Genomic DNA, 17072 nt, shown 5'->3' with positions numbered 1-17072 from the left:
GAAGGGAAAAAGGAAAAGAAAAGAAAAAAAACAGAGAGAAAGAGAAAATATAAGGTACTGACAAACCTGTGTTTGGCAATGAATGTCGCCCAACAGGTAAGTTCAGGGGTTTCACAACTGGGGCTATCTTAACAGGTACCATTTCTACTGATCATCACATCTACCAGCCAACCATACCGTACATCCGGAAATAATTCACTGTGCATCACTTTGCCCACATTTTGTTATGTTACAGCCTTATTCCAAAATGGATTACATTTGTTTTTTTCCTCAGAATTCTACACACAACACCCCATAATGATAATGTGAAAACCGTTTACATGAGGTTTTGGCAAATTTCTTAACAATAAAAAAAAATTGAGAAATCACATGTATATCACATGTAGATTTATGTAAAGATATGTATTTTTCTACTGAAAAATGTGTTTAATTGACTCTAAAATTAATTCCCATCCTTTAAATTATATTTCTTATTTTCAAATGTTAATATGAAGGAAAATAAACTAGGATAGGAAGGACAAGCATGGTTTGAATTATAATTTCTTATGAAATCATTATAGTATGCATGACTGACTAGGGGTGTATTGGGGGAGCTGGGAAAAAAGGGCGCATGCCGCTAGTGGACAAAAAGGGCGCCGCCATTCACTCCCATAATAAATAGCGTTTAATGGGCGCCGAGTAGGAAAAAAGGGCGCCGGAGCTAAATAAAGTTTATAAACGGCGCCAGGAGCTAAATAAAGTTTACAAACGGCGCCCGGCGATGTTTAATGATTTATAACTGAACTTGTGGTGATTTACGTTTATAAAATGCACCCGTGCCGAATAACGTTTATGAAAATAATAAACATATTTATCTTATTTAAATAATTAAAACATTATTTAAAGTTTTATCTCTTACTGTTTGTAAAACATTATTATTCACAAAATAAAGCGATCAGTACGTAACGTAAATTGCAAATTTTTTTTTGAATCCACAATTAGTAAAACATTATTATCCACATAATAAAGGGGGGTCTTAGGTTTAGGCACCAACAGGGGGGTCTTAGGTTTAGGCACCAATAGGGGGGTCTAGGGGTTAGGGGTAGGTACAGGGAGGGGTACTTAGGCAACAACAGGGGGGGGGTCTTAGGTTTAGGCACTAACAGGGGGGTCTTAGGTTTAGGCACCAACAGGGGGGTTTTAGGTTTAGGCATTAACAGGGGGGTCTTAGGTTTAGGCACCAACAGGGGGGTCCTAGGTTTAGGCACCAAGAGGGGGGTCTAGGGGTTAGGGGTAGGTACAGGGAGGGTTACTTAGGCACCAACAGGGGGGGTCTTAGGTTTAGGCACCAACAGGGGGGTCTTAGGTTTAGGCACCAACAGGGGGGTCTTAGGTTTAGGCACCAACAGGGGGGTCTTAGGTTTAGGCACCAACAGGGGGGTCTTAGGTTTAGGCACCAACAGGGGAGTCTAGGGGTTAGGGATAGGTACAGGTAGGGTTCTGTGTAAGAGTAGGCTTAGGTATAGTTTTAGTAAAATTTTAGTAATAATTACTAATGTATTACAACATTTATTACGAACGTAGTTATATTTATATCATCTTTATAAACAATATTTTCAAATTTTATTATAACAACAAACCATAAATGACGGTTATTCACAATAATATACAATTATAACAATTAAACATATATTATTGGTTTTTTTATAAACGTAATTATAAGTTTAACTTTTGAAACAGGGAAGATTAACGTTTTCACAATTTCCGATTTCATAAACATTATTTAATGATTTATAATTTTGTTAAACATTATTTGTAAACGAAATATAGCACACTATATTTATAAACCCTATTAATGATTAATTATTATTTAGAGTTTACACCCCGCGCCCTTTTTGTCCAGGCGCCCTTTTTGTACGTACGCGTATTGGGGGCGTGATTAGGGGTGTGGCTTAAGTGTCCCTCTTTCTGATCTCAAAAAGTTGTGAAGTATGCACTAATTTCCAGACACCACCCAAACCCCAATCTCAGATCTGCACAAGACCTTCTTCTGTTCTCCTCTAGAATCACTTCCTTATTTTAAAGTATACAAGACTTCTCATGTACCTCACCCCACCTCTGGAATCCCCTTCCACAACACATCCATCACTCTCCAACCTTCAAAATCTAATCATGCCCCACCCACACCCCAAGTCCCGCATACCATAAAGATTTCATAAGAGAAATATGTTGTTTTATAATTCATGTCATACTGGTCCTTTCTATCCTGGTTCATTTTCCTTCATATGAACATTTGAAATTAAGAAATATATCAATTTAAAAGATGGGAATAAAGTTCGGAGTCAATTTAACTCATTTTTCAGTAGAACAGTACATATATTTCCATAGATCTGTACATGACATCTGAAAGAGGGACAAATGAGAAAGAAAGAGGGACAGAGGGATCGGGTTCCTAAAGAGGGACTCTTCCTCCGAAAGAGGGACAGTTGGGAGCTATGGATGATGTCATTATAGCACAGACAGAGAAGAGAGCACTTTGTTGTTTTCCAGGAACACAGAATTCGTCTTATATCTGTAGCCTTGATGGTGTGACAGGACAGGTACACTTCAGCAGTTTAAATCTCCATCTGTCAAACAGCTTGTCCCAGGCTGAGGAGACCACAGGGAAGGGAGAAGGCAGCAGTGAGCTTGTCCTGCAGGCTTTGTGTATGAACTCGAGCTGGTTCCTGGCCTGGAATACTTCAGGAGTCAGTTGTAAGGAAAGAGAGCACTGCTTCTCTGTCTCAGGTTTCCAAGTTAGCTGCCATTCCAAGAACTTGCGCAGGTAAAATTAGCAAGCAAACATGATCAGCGTAAATACGTTTAGCTACACATCTCATTGTCCAAATCAGTTTCTTCAAGACAGAATGCAAGATAACCGCACCAACGCGGGGAGATTATAGCCCACACAGGCCTGCTGCTGGCAATGGATGAGAACACTATAGTAGAAGACCCTGGTAAAGACCACCCAGAGAAGAGGAAGCAGGAGAGTCTTCCCGAGGATCACTTGGAAGAGAAGAGATTGACTCTCGCAGGGATACCTCTGGGCCTGGAGTACCACTGGTCTTGGGTAACGTTTCATGAAATCCATATTGAACTGCTCTACATTGCAAAGCTTTGATCTAAATTTTTTGGAATAGCTTTATGGTCACCGGAATAGAGAGCAGTGCCTCTGAGCCTGCCGTGCAGTGAGGGATTGTGGGAAGTTTTTCTTATTAGAGATGTTCACTGTGTCTGAATGATAGCTCTATTCACCAATAGGGTCAGTGGCATGGAAGTAGGGGATGCATTGGTTGCATCTGCACTGGGGCCCCTGGACTAGAGGGGAGAACCACAAGTCCTCCTTCACCTGCTGTATTAGCCGTTTCATGCTGGTAATGATCTCCCTCTACTGTGAAAAGTGGTAACCATTAAAAGGAACCTGAAGAGAGAGGCATATGGAGGCTGCCATATTTATTTCCTTTTAAGCAATAACAGCTGTCTGGCTGTCCTGCTGATCCTCTGCCTCTAATATTTTTAGCTATAGACCCTGAATAAGCATGCTGCAGATCAGGTGTTTCTGACATTATTGTCAGATCTAAAAAGATTAACTGCATGCTTGTTTCTGGTGTTATTTAGACACTTCTGCTGCCAAACAGATCAGCAGGACTGCCAGGCAACTGGTATTATTTAAAAGAAAATAAATATGGCAGCCTCCATATCACTCTTAGTTCATGTTCCCTTTAAAGTGGTATGAAACCCTGACATAATATTCAATAAAAACACGTTTTCCTACCTTTTGTATGCCATATGGCTATCATATTCGCATTTGTGCACAAGTATTATTATTCATTTAGAAATTACAAGTTCCCAAAAGTACCATTTTTTGCTTTGAGAGCTGACTTAGTCCCTTACACACTCCAATGAGTTCTGGGTCACCATGAGCTTGCTGGTTAGTCTGTACCTCTCGGTTTACAAGCCCTACTCCATAGAGCCAAATTAATCCATGCCATGCACTGATGAGGATCAAACAATCCGAAACAGTCTGTATGCATGTTGGATTATTATGGCTCTGTACAATTTAACAAGCTGACACATCATTGCAATCCAGCGGTTCTGGAGGTGTGTTTAGCTTCTAAGGGTACAATGGTTAATTTGCATATATTCAGCAGTGGTGCTCTGGGAGACATCTCGAGCTCACTCCAACCTGAATTATCGCAAATTCTTTCTGTTTTAGGAAAGCAAATTTTTGTTTTTCTTAACATCTTAGTAAGGGGGCTTTTAGGACCATTGTAGTCCCTTACACACTCCAATGAGTTCTGGGTCACAATGAGCTTGCTGGTTAGTCTGTACCTCTCGGTTTACAAGCCCTACTCCATAGAGCCAAATTAATCCATGCCATGCACTGATGAGGATCAAACAATCCGAAACAGTCTGTATGCATGTTGGATTATTATGGCTCTGTACAATTTAACAAGCTGACACATCATTGCAATCCAGCGGTTCTGGAGGTGTGTTTAGCTTCTAAGGGTACAATGGTTAATTTGCATATATTCAGCAGTGGTGCTCTGGGAGACATCTCGAGCTCACTCCAACCTGAATTATCGCAAATTCTTTCTGTTTTAGGAAAGCAAATTTTTGCATTTTATTCATAACTGGTTTTATTCATGTTGTATTGAAGGCAGACATGCTTTCAGAGAATGTGTCACATTCCTCACTTGATACAATTAAGTAAACACAAGATAACATTATCTCCAGTGCATCCAGATTTCTCTGCACTGAACTTTCAAGTCATGTATGTAACCCTTTGGATGCTATTCTCGTAAAAAGAAAATGGTGGTAGTATATAATATGCTGTAAATAATTTTTTAGAGCAAAGAAGAAACGCTGGGTTTCATTTCACTTTAAAGGACAACTATTGTGAAAACTTGTAACATTTTAACATGCATACACAAACACTAACTGTACATTTTCCCAGAGTAAAATGCACTATAATTACTTCTTTCCTATGTTGCTATCACTTACAGTAGGCAGTGACAGATCGGACAGGTTTTGCACCTGTCCATCTGTCAGCTGTTTAATACCTACTCTACGTGACAGCAATAAAGGAAAAAAGTAATTTATTGTGCATGTTACTTTACATTTTGGAATTTTAGGAACAAAGGTATGACATCCTTTTGATCTAAGATTGTGGGGGATGTGATGCAGTTGCAACAAGTCCTTCAGCTATTCAGAGGGCCCAGATTGTGCAAGGATTTCAATGTCAATATGCTAATCTTAAAGGGAATTCTCTATTTTATTGGTAGCCAGAGTGAGGGAAGGGTTGGTGTTATGTGGCAATGGTGGGTTTGGCTCGTTAACAGCCTTGCAGCAGCATTCTGAACTTATTGCAGGCGGCGCAGGTCTTTGTTTAGAAGGCTTCCATAGAGGGCATTGCAGTAGTCCAGCCTTGATGTGATGAAGGCAGAACTAGGGTTGGAGGTATGAGGTGTTTAATCCTTGCAATATTCCTTAGGCCAAAGGAAGAAAGCTTGCACTGGGGTTCATAACTAGTTACAGTAGCTATGCCACTGCATATGGTGGAGCAGAAAGATAATTTAGCCATAGGGGGAGCATCCTCTGCAACTGCAGGAGGTCTAGAGCTGTTAGGAGACAATGCAGGTAAACATTACACATTTCCGCTGTGCTACCCTACTACACGGGGAGAATACTCTGTGTGTGTGTGTGTGTGTGGGGGGGGGGGGGGGGGGGGGTTGTGTAGGTGTGTGTGTATGATTGATTAGTTACCAGGGGAGGGGGGCTTGGATCCAAGGTGGGGGCAACATGCTAATTTTGCTGGGGCAGTCAGATGGGTTATTGGCCCAAACTGACAATGTTTCAGTCAGAAACACTGTCACCTGTGTGCTCCTTTAGACAGGAAGTGCACTTGCGCTGTCTTTCTTTTGCTGCATACAATAATGGACATTGGAAGCAGTCGAGGGCCACATAAAATGGCAAGAAGGGCCATATTCAGCCAACAGGCCTTGCGTTTGACACCTGTGCTTTAGATCCACCTTCTGTGCCAATAGGAGGTCGGGAGTGATTGTATGGGAGGGGTGGGTGGGCCTCACATGCATAATTGGGAACCAGAGAGTGATATTGGGGACCTGTCTGTGGACATGAAGCTACTCAGGGCTGGTTCTAGACTTTTTGCTGTCTGAGGCAAACTTGTGAGGCTGCGCCCCCCTCCTCAGTCAGGACAGCAGTGCCACCTCCTCCCTTCTGCTGTGCAAGTCAAATGAAACACTGCTGCTCTCTTGCCTCCCTTCTCACTCACTGTTAGACTCCTCACACAGCACAATAAGCTGCTTTTCCCTAATAATCTCGCTCTCCTCTCACTTCTCCTCCTACTCTGACTGCATGCTGTTACAAAAATTCTTCCCCTGTAATCTTTGCGCCTGATGCAAATGTTTCACCTTGCCTCATGAGAGAACCGGCCCTGCAGCTACTTGTGCAGCTGCAACAGTTCAGTAGAGGGGCCGAGACTAGAAGATATTACGTTTTTACCCGTTAACGTTGTGCCTCCTCACAACTCTTGGACCAGACATACGTTAAAAACAGCGCATGTAATAATGACCCCTCTGCAGAATACCACATGGTACTTAACCCAGAAGATAGGAGGCTATTTGGGGAAACTTGAAATCTGAAGAAAATAGGGCTATTTACCTATAGTGTTAGGGCCTGTACACACTGAAAAACGCAGGCAAAAACGCAAGCGCATGCATTTTTAAAGTGCCTGTAGTTTTAAAAACGCATGCGCTTTTGCCTGCGTTTTTTGTGCGTTTGCGTTTTTCTTGTAATTGCTGATTGGCTAAAGAATCCTTTGTTTTTTTTCTAGTTTACATTTCAACAGGAATCAGGAGACTGCAGAGTCTTCTGGGATACTGACTTCTGAAAAACGCAGGCAAAAACGCAAGCGTTGCGTTTTTAATGCGTTTTTCATGCGCTGCGCTTAAAAAAGCGCAGCAGGCACTGCGTTTGCGTTTTTTTTAAAAACGCATCGCACCAGTGTGTACAAGTCATCACGATTTTCATTCTTTTTCAAAAGACCTTGCGTTTTTAAAAACACATGCGTTTTTAAAAACGCAAGCGCAGCAGTGTGTACAGGCCCTTACGGCTGTTTTAGAAGGCAGGAGAGGAGGTTTTATGGATGCTGGGCTGACGTAGACACCACAAATGTATGATTGTATATAATAAGGTTTTGGAGTGACGTGTGGATCCTGACATTATGGACAAAATATTAGTTGTGATCTTTATTCAGCAAATCTGGGGTACTGGGTAAAAGAACCTTGATGGTCGGGCCCAGCACACCCAGACTATCAGATTCTAGAGATGTCGCGAACGGTTTGCCTGCGAACGGTTCCAGGCGAACTTTTGGGGGTTCGCGTTCGCCTGCATCAGGCGAACTTTTGCGGAAGTTCGATTCGCCCCATAATGCTCTATTGAGCAAAACTTTGACCCTCCATATCATATGTCTTCCTAACACTGCTATCTTGTCTAATTTTTCTCTTGACAACTATTGAACACAAGAGACAAGGCCATGTCTGGCTACATATCTGTAAGCAGTGGCTGCATGGTGTAATGGTTAAGCGCTCTGCCTCTGACACAGGAGACCAGAGTTTGAATCTCAGCTCTGTCTGTTCAGTAAGCCAGCACCTATTCAGTAGGAGACCTTAGGCAAGTCTTCCTAACACTGCTACTGCCTATAGAGCATGCCCTAGTGGCTGCAGCTCTGGTGCTTTGAGTCCGCCAGGAGAAAAGTGTGATATAAATGTTATTTGTCTTGTCTACTTTTTCTCTTGTATTGAGCATAAATGGTAAATTTTAGGCCAGCTTCAGTTGGTACAGTGGTTAGGGTGCTTGCCCACCACACAGTGAGACCCAGGTTCAAATCCCAGCCAATGTGAGTTGGCTTTTATGCTACAAATCCTTAAAGGGAACCTAAACGGAGAAGGATATGGATTTTTCCTTTTAAAATAATACCAGTTGCCTGAATCGCCTGCTGATCCTGTGTCTCTAATACTTTTAGCCACAGCCCCTGAACAAGCATGCAGATCAGGTGCTCTGACTGAAGTCAGACTGGATTAGCTGCATGCTTGTTTCAGGGTGTGATTCAGCCACTATTGCAGTCACAAAGATCAGCTGGACTGCCAGGCAACTGGTATTGTTTACAGGAAACATCCATATCACTCTCAGTTAAGGTTCCCTTCAAAGGAGAACTGTAGTGAAAGGTATATGGAGGCTACCATATTGATTTCCTTTTAAGCAATACCAGTTACCTGGCTATCCTGCAGATCCTCTGCCTCCAATACTTTTAGCCCTAGACCCTGAACAAGCATGCAGCAGATCTGGTGTTTGACATTTTTGTAAGATCTGACAAGATTAGCTGCATGCTTGTTTCTGGTGTGATTCACACTACTGCAGCCAAATAGATCAGCAGGGCTGCCAGGCAACTGGTATAGCTTAAAAGGAAATCAATATGGCAGCCTCCATATACCTCTCACTACAGTTCTCCTTTAAGCAACCTAATGTTTCTATTGCATTGAGCATAAATGGTAAATTTTAGGCCAGCTTCACTTACTACTGTAGTGGTTCAGTGGTTAGGGTGACTTGCCCACCACACAGTGAGATCTGTGTTCGATTCCCAGCCATGGTATGATGTATACTGGTTTTTAAAATAGTATAATTCCCTGGCAGAAGAGACCCTCCTCCCTCCGGTAGGAGGGAGGAGGGAATAGGTAGAAGGGGAGGAGGGAGGAGACTCACAAGAGGCTAATTAAAATCTCCCTAGCAGAGTGTGTAGCAGCTGTCCCATAACTAATTAGTGTAGGCAGACAACTGAGTCAAATGGTATAAAGGACCTAGCTTAGAGGAGGGAGGGTGGGCCAGCCTCCAGGTATTAGAAGAGCTCTTGAAACATGTTTTCTATCATTTTTCTAGCCAGTAGAATTTTTTAAAATTTTCAAAGTTCGCCTCCCTATTAAAGTCTATTGCGGTTCGCGAACTTTTTTTGCGAACCGAACCTTTCGTGGAGGTTCGCGAACAGGGTTTGCGAACCGAAAATCGGAGGTTCGCGACATCTCTATCAGATTCTTCAAAGTCTTCAGATTTTGTGACTTTGGTATGCGATATGTGTATACCTCATGTGATTGAGAGGGTGGATGCATTTGTCAAGATTTACTGTTTGTTAAAATCATAACAGAAAATAAAAATGGAGATTACTTTTTGTGGGGCAGGGAAAAAAGGGCGCACAGCGCTAGTGGACTGAAAGAGTTCCGCCATAGACTGCAATACAAAATATCGGCTATTGGGCACCCGGCAGGAAAAAAGGGCGCCAGAGAAATAGCGGTTGCAAGGAACGTTTTATCAAAAGTTTTCATTTATACAAAAAGGGTTATAACAAACATCATTTACAAGATCGTTTTGACTGTGTGTTATACTTATTTTTTCGTTTTTAAATCTCGCTTATAGGAGCTATAACTTATTTTTCCATTTTTAAATTTCGCTTACAGGACTGTTACAAGTACCGGTAAAAGTTCGTTTACAGTACTATTAACAGATTAAGGTTTATAAGAGATATCGTTTAAAAGTTCGTTTACAAGTTCGTTTTGATGTTGTGTTATACTTATTTTTTCGTTTTTAAATTTCGGTTATAGGAGCGCTTACAGGATTGTAACAAGTAAATGTTCATTTACACTAGTTTTAACATTTAAAAGTCGTTTACATACGTATAATGCTTAAAGGGACACTTAAGTCAAACAAAAAAAATGAGTTTGACTCACCTAGGGCTTCCAATAGCCCCCTGCAGCTGTCCGGTGCCCTCGCCGTCTCCCTCCGATCCTCCTGGCCCCACCGGCAGCCACTTCCTGTTTCGGTGACAGAAGCTGACAGGTTGGGGACGCGAGTGATTCTTCGTGTTCCCAGACACATTAGCACCCTCTATGCTGCTATATGGTATATGATATATGCTATAGCAGCATAGATGGCGCTATTGTGGCCAGGAACGCAAAGAATCACTCGCGTCCCCAGCCTGTCAGCTCCTGTCACCGAAACAGGAAGTGCCTGCCGGCGGGGCCAGGAGGATCGGAGGGAGACAGCAAGGGCACCGGACAGCTGCAGCGGGCTATTGGAAGCCCCAGGTGAGTAAAACTCATTTTTTTTGTTTGACTTAAGTATCCCTTTAAATACAAATGTATAAATACCGTTTTGAACCTTATACTAATGTATAAATACCGTTAACTTTGTTTTTTACACTTGTAACGCGTTGATTATAGTTAGTAAAATATTGTTTTTAATATTACTGTTATTTTAACATTTTTTTCATGCTTACGTGATATATAATTTTATGTATTTATAATATTAATATTGTATACGTCATTTTAAGACTATTTAATGTATTTACAAATATACAAATTATTGGTTAGGGTTAGGCACTACCAGGAGGGTCTAGGGGTTAGGGATAGGTATAGGGAGGGTTATGTATGGTTACAGTGCAATATACAGCAATATGGGGTGATTAGGGTTAGGCGCCCGTAGGAGGGTCTTAGATTTAGGCACCACCAGGGGGTGTGGTTAGTTTTAGGCACCATCAGGGGGGTCTTAGGTTTAGGCACCAGCAGGGGGGTTAGTTTTAGGCACCACCTGGGGGCTCTTAGGTTTAGGCACCACCAGGGGGGTTCTTAGGTTTAGGCACCACCAGGGGGGTCTTAGGTTTAGGCACCACCAGGGGGGTGGTTAGTTTTAAGCACCACCAGGGGGGTCTTAGGTTTAGGCACCACCAGGGGGGTCTTAGGTTTAGGCACCACCAGGGGGTCTTAGGTTTAGGCACCACCAGGGGGGTGGTTAGGGTTAGGCACCACCAGGGGGGTCTAGGGGTTAGGGTTAGGTACAGGGAGGGCTGTGTATGAGAGTAAGGTTAGGTATACTGTAGTTACAGCACAATATGTGTAATATACAATTTATTACATTATGTGTATTAATACAAAGGGGGGGTCTAGGTGTTAGGGATAGGGAGAAGGAGAGATCTGTGTGAGCTTACAGTTAGGTATAATTGCTGTGAAATACCTTTAAAATCTACTATTCTATTACTATGCTTAATAGCAGTGTAAATATCGTTTTTATTATGGACGCTATTTGAAGTTTTAATACACTATCCGTTTGTTGTTATACACGCCATTTCACGTTTCATTCAACAATACGTTTGTTATACACGTGATTTGACGTTTTACTACAGAATACGGTTGTTGTTATAGACGGTATTTTGACGCTTAATATACGTTCATTACAGCGATACAGCACTATATATATATATGTTTTACATTATAACTTATAAATTCGGCTACATCCCGCGCCCTTTTTTTCCACGCGCTCTTTTTCAATATACGCACTTTTTGTAACTATTTGTCTATTGTATTGATCCCAGGGCACTGTCTGGAGTGCCATTGGACCTGGGGGGCACCATGCCCCTGATTAATCTAAGCCATGCCCAGGGGCATACCAATAGGGACTGCAGCCCCTGCACCGACGGGGGGGGGGGGGGGGGAGCGCTCAGGGCCGTTTTTAGGGGCAAGGAGGGGTCACAGCATGAGGGGAAAGCCATGGCCACACATCGCAGGGAAGGGGGACAGTCTCTCCCCTCCATCATCCCTCGGGCTCTCCCCTCTCCGCTCCCCTCCAGCTTCAATAAGTGTGTGTGTAGGCGGTGGGCAGCGGCAGATATACATACCTTCCTTGTGTTCCACCGCCGATGTGCAATGCTCTCTCCCCATGCTGCGAACCCCTCCAGCCCCCCAAAACGACCCTGAGCAGGCACCCGGGGGCGTCAGAATCTCTGCAGAGGGGCCCGGTGGCTCCTAATTACGCCCCTGGTCATGCCCTTAATCTAAGCCATGCCCCCACAGGTGTTTGTGCCTCCTTCTGTCCCACTTTGTGCCTTCTTCTGTCCCCCTTTGTGCCTCCCTCTGTCCCCCTTTGTGCCTCCCTCTTTCCCCTTGTCCCACTACCTGTTCCTGTTCCCCTCCTGCGCTCCCCCAGTCCAGTGTGTACAGGCAGAATATAGTGCAGCAGAAGCTGTGCTCTAACCTCCCCTCTGGAGTCCAGTGCTGTGCACCTCACTCTCCTCATGTAGGGTGTAATCATGCTACATGCAGGACCTCTTGCCTGGAGTGATAAAAGGCTAGAAACGTCACTGATGTTGATAGACATGTTGTTATTTGCCCTGTGCATGTTCTCTCCCCCCCCCCCCCCCTCAAAAAAAAAAAAAATATATATATATATATAGGAAAAAAACAGTACATGTACTATTCCACTGAGGTATAGTATGTGGAAGTGTGGAAGGGCTTGTTCACACCTAGTGCGTTTGTGTTTATATGTAAGCGCTGGCAATTTTAGAAATCACCCGAAAGCGATTGTGCAATGATTTCCTATGAGAGTGTTCACATATGAGCGGTTCGATTTCAATCCGCTTTGAAAAAGCGCTGCCAGTACCATTTTTGTAGCACTTTGGCTCAATGGAAGGTATAGGGAAATCGCAAAGCGCTTGAAAAAGCGCTTTGTATAGCGATTTCCCCAGCGCTTCTATGAATAAATACATTGTATTTATTCATTGCCGGGTGAAAGAGTTCACTTCCTGGCTGACGTCAGGAAGTGGAAAAAAAATGCTCCTCAAAAGCGCTTAGAAAGCGTAGGGTGTAGGGATTGCTCAGCGCTTGAAATAGCACTGGCGATTTTTAATGTGAAGATAGCCTTAGAAGTGGTAAAATGCGATAGTTTTCACATACACCATTTTGTCTCGTTTTCTGAGCTCTTCACTTCCTAGAACAGAAGGAATATCAATAGTACAATGCTGGGGTTCTAATGGAGCCAGCATCGCATGCCACACTGCTTACAATGTATTACCGGTAAGCAGAGCAGGGACAAGGTCCTCCTGCACCCAAGGCTGAGACACCAAAGTGCGCCCCTCCATCCCTCCCACCCCAGCCGTCACACACTGATTGCTATTAGACTAAGAGGGCCACAGGGCCCACAACCTCCCCAACACCTTAATATCTAGTTATCTGGCTTGCAGTCACTGCCATGTATCCCCTTTTCTTATTTCTTTCTGCTTCATACACAATTAGGAATGTCAACTGAAGGAATTGTGCGCCCCCTCCTACACTGCGCCCTGAGGCTGGAGCCTCTCCAGCCTATGCCTCGGCCCGGCCCTGCCGGTAAGTGGTGACGCATCCAAGAAGATTTCTCAGAAGCAACTTGTAGTATGTTTTCTGAGGATGTAATCAGCACCCTTACATGTCGTACATGAGGGTACGCAAAGTTCATTACTGTTACAAACCTGAACGGAAGAACAGGTGATGACCACAGTGTGCAGCAAAACAGACACTGAAACAAGGAATAATGTGCAATAATGGTTTATTATGACCGGATTGTGCAAACAAACAGATAAATGCAAATAAGATGCAAATACTTGCGCAACACACTATATACAGAGCAGATGCAAACCATGTGCACAACACAGTATATAGAGAGCAATCACCATACAAATAAATGTGCAAAACCCCCAAACACCCTATCTATCTATTCTAGCTAACTAATATATACAGTGGATTGCAAAAGTATTTGGCCCCCTTGAAGTTTTCCACATTTTGTCACATTACTGCCACAAACATGCATCAATTTTATTGGAATTCCATGTGAAAGACCAATACAAAGTGGTGTACATGTGAGAAGTGGAACGAAAATCATACATCATTCCAAACATTTTCTACAAATAAATAACTGCAAAGTGGGGTGTGCGTAATTATTCGGCCCCCTGAGTCAATACTTTGTAGAACCAGCTTTTGCTGCAATTACAGCTGCCAGTCTTTTAGGGTATGTCTCTACCAGCTCTGCACATCTAGAGACTGAAATCCTTGCCCATTCTTCTTTGCAAAACAGCTCCAGCTCAGTCAGATTAGATGGACAGCGTTTGTGAACAGCAGTTTTCAGATCTTGCCACAGATTCTCGATTGGATTTAGATCTGGACTTTGACTGGGCCATTCTAACACATAGAATATGTTTTGTTTTAAATCATTCCATTGTTGCCCTGGCTTTATGTTTAGGGTCATTGTCCTGCTGGAAGGTGAACCTCCGCCCCAGTCTCAAGTCTTTTGCAGACTCCAAGAGGTTTTCTTCCAAGTTTGCCCTGTATTTGGCTTCATCCATCTTCCCATCAACTCTGACCAGCTTCCCTGTCCCTGCTGAAGAGATGCACCCCCCGAGCATGTTGCTGCCACCACCATATTTGACAGTGGGGATGGTATTTTCAGAGTGATGTGCAGTGTTAGTTTTCTGTCACACATAGCGTTTTGCATTTTGGCCAAAAAGTTCCATTTTGGTCTCACCTGACCAGAGCACCTTCTTCCAGACTTCCACATGTTTGCTGTGTCCCCCACATGGCTTGTGGCAAACTGCAAACGGGACTTCTTATGCTTTCTGTTAACAATGGCTTTCTTCTTGCCACTTTTCCATAAAGGCCAGCTTTGTACAGTGCATGACTAATAGTTGTCCTATGGACAAAGTCTCCCACCTGAGCCGTAGATCTCTGCAGCTCGTACAGAGTCACCATGGGCCTCTTGACTGCATTTCTGATCAGCGCTCTCCTTGTTCGGCCTGTGAGTTTAGGTGGATGGCCTTGTCTTGGTAGGTGTACAGTTGTGTCATACTCTTTCCATTTGTGAATGATCACTTGAACAGTGCTCTATGGGATGTTCAAGGCTTTGGAAATCTTTTTGTAGCCTAAACTTGCTTTAAATTTCTCAATAACTTTATCCCTGACCTGTCTGGTGTGTTCTTTGGACTTCATGGTGTTGTTGCTCCCAATATTCTCTTAGACAACCTCTGAGGCCGTCACAGAGCAGCTGTATTTGTACTGACATTAGATTACACACAGGTGAACTCTATTTAGTCATTAGCACTCATCAGGCAATGTCTATGGGCAAGTGACTGCACTCAGACCAAAGGGGGCTGAATAATTAAATGCACACCCCACTTTGCAGTTATTGATTTGTATTGGTCTTTCACATGGAATTCCAATAAAATTAATTCATGCTTGTGGCACTAATATGACAAAATGTGGGAAACTTCAAGGGGGCCGAATACTTTTGCAAGCCACTGTACATATTCAGGAATAATATACAACAATCGCGGTACAAAAGGGAGCAGGCAGAAATCACAGTCAAACAAGTCAGGCAACAAACTAATCGAAGTACAGAGGAGCAGGCAGGAATCAGAGTCAGACAAAGTATACAGGGTTCAGCAAAAGAAAGGCAAATATAATTTCAGGGCAAGGAACGGGTCAGGTAGCAGGTTGTCCAGAAGCTCAAGGCTGCAAAGAACTGCTAAGCTCTTACAACCAGCAGGAGGAAAAGGCAGATCTTATATAGTCCAGGTAGCAAACAGGATGCATGTGGGAATTGCTGAAGGGCTGCTCACAGTCCAGAGAGCTCTCTGCTGTTGGAGTACAGAATCCCAGGGCTGCTACATGTCCATAAAGCCCCCTGCTGGTGGCATAGTGCAAAGTTCAAGGAAGTCCAAGTAAACAGAACCACCAGCAGGCAGGAACAAAGCAGCACACAGTTTGTAACAACTACAATGGCTTGCAAAAGTAGGGTTGCCAGGTGTCCGGTTTTAGACCGGACAGTCCGGTTTTTGGCCGCTGTGTCCTGTCCAAAAAGGCATGTTAAACCGGACAATTAAGATGTCCGGTTTTATGCCTTTTGCCACTTGCCGCCACCCGTCCGCCAGCGCTGCGCGACCGCTGATTCGCTGCCTGGCTGTCAGTCAAAGGCACAGCCAGCCAGCTTACGCGGCGTAAGTTACGCCAGCTTAAGTACCGCCCCCGAGCCCGCGCTTCCCGACGTTGCTACGGCAACGCCAACGCTGCGTTGCCAACGTACGCATGACGTGCTTCACTAACGTCATTTGCAATGCGATTCTGCATCTGCGAAGGAAGCAAGGTAAGGTCAGGAGTCTGGAGATATGGTGAGTGAGTGACCCATAATTCTCTGGTTGTATTTCCGCTCTTTGTGTGCATTGGCTCCGCTCTATCTCCCCTCCGTATAGTCCAGGCGTGACTTTCAATCTCATTCAATCTCGCCTGAGCCCGCTGCTTACTATACTTTACACTTGAATTCATACTATTGTACAACGCAATTTATACTGTTATACTGTTATATTTGCTCAAAATGTGTACATACATGTATGCGCAGATTTATATTTTAACTTTATGCCTATGTATGTCCACTTTATTGTTCTCAATAAAAAATTTTGGTGGGAAAAAAAAAATAAATTTTAAAACTTCCCGCAAGAAATCGACCACTTCACTGTGCAAAAACGCCATAAATGCATTGCATTATTTGCATAGTTTTCCAGTTTTGTAATAGTTTTCTGCTCTGTCTCTTATTATGTGCATTTACTGGTGAAAAGCGGTCTCTTATGTGCATTTACTGGTGAAAAGTAGTCTCTTATGTGCATGTACTGGTGAGGACAGTTAGTGACATGGCTATGTACTCTGTAATGTGCTGCAGAAGATGTCAGTGCGATATAAATACTGTAAAAAACATTTTTTAAAAAGCCCATTGCTTAGCCCTAACTCCACCCCCTGTCCGGTTTTCTCCATTAGCCGACCTGGCAACCCTATGCAAAAGTATTCGGCCCCCTTGAAGTTTTCCACACATTACTGCCACAAACATGAATCAATTTTATTGGAATTGCATGTGAAAGACCAATACAAAGTGGTGTACACATGAGAAGTGGAACGAAAATCATACATGATTCCAAACATTTTTTACAAATAAATAACTGCAAAGTGGGGTGTGCGTAATTATTCAGCCCCCTTTGATCTGAGTGCAGTCAGTTGCCTATAGACATTGCCTGATGAGTGCTAGTGACTAAATACAGTGCATCTGTGTGTAATCTAATGTCAGTACAAATACAGCTGCTCTGTGAGGGCCTCAGAGGTTGTCTAAGAGAATATTGGGAGCAACAACACCATGAAGTC

At 43.3% G+C, this 17072-nt stretch overlaps 1 protein-coding gene across 1 annotated transcript in view; it reads left to right on the top strand.

Annotated features, from left to right (window-relative positions):
• The first annotated feature begins 2829 nt into the window (after window positions 1-2829).
• LPIN1 (lipin 1) overlaps window positions 2830-17072 on the top strand; it is a 235402-nt gene continuing 221159 nt past the window's right edge. The window contains exon 1 of the mRNA XM_068280284.1: window positions 2830-3088. Within this exon, the coding sequence (XP_068136385.1) occupies window positions 2945-3088 (144 nt within the window). The 5' untranslated portion in view covers window positions 2830-2944. The remainder of the gene's footprint in view (window positions 3089-17072) is intronic.

The sequence above is a fragment of the Hyperolius riggenbachi genome, chromosome 4 (genome assembly GCF_040937935.1).
Source record: "Hyperolius riggenbachi isolate aHypRig1 chromosome 4, aHypRig1.pri, whole genome shotgun sequence".
Classification (NCBI taxonomy): domain Eukaryota; kingdom Metazoa; phylum Chordata; class Amphibia; order Anura; family Hyperoliidae; genus Hyperolius; species Hyperolius riggenbachi.
Note: the sequence above shows the minus strand (reverse complement) of the source record. Positions and strands in the feature narration are given on the sequence as shown.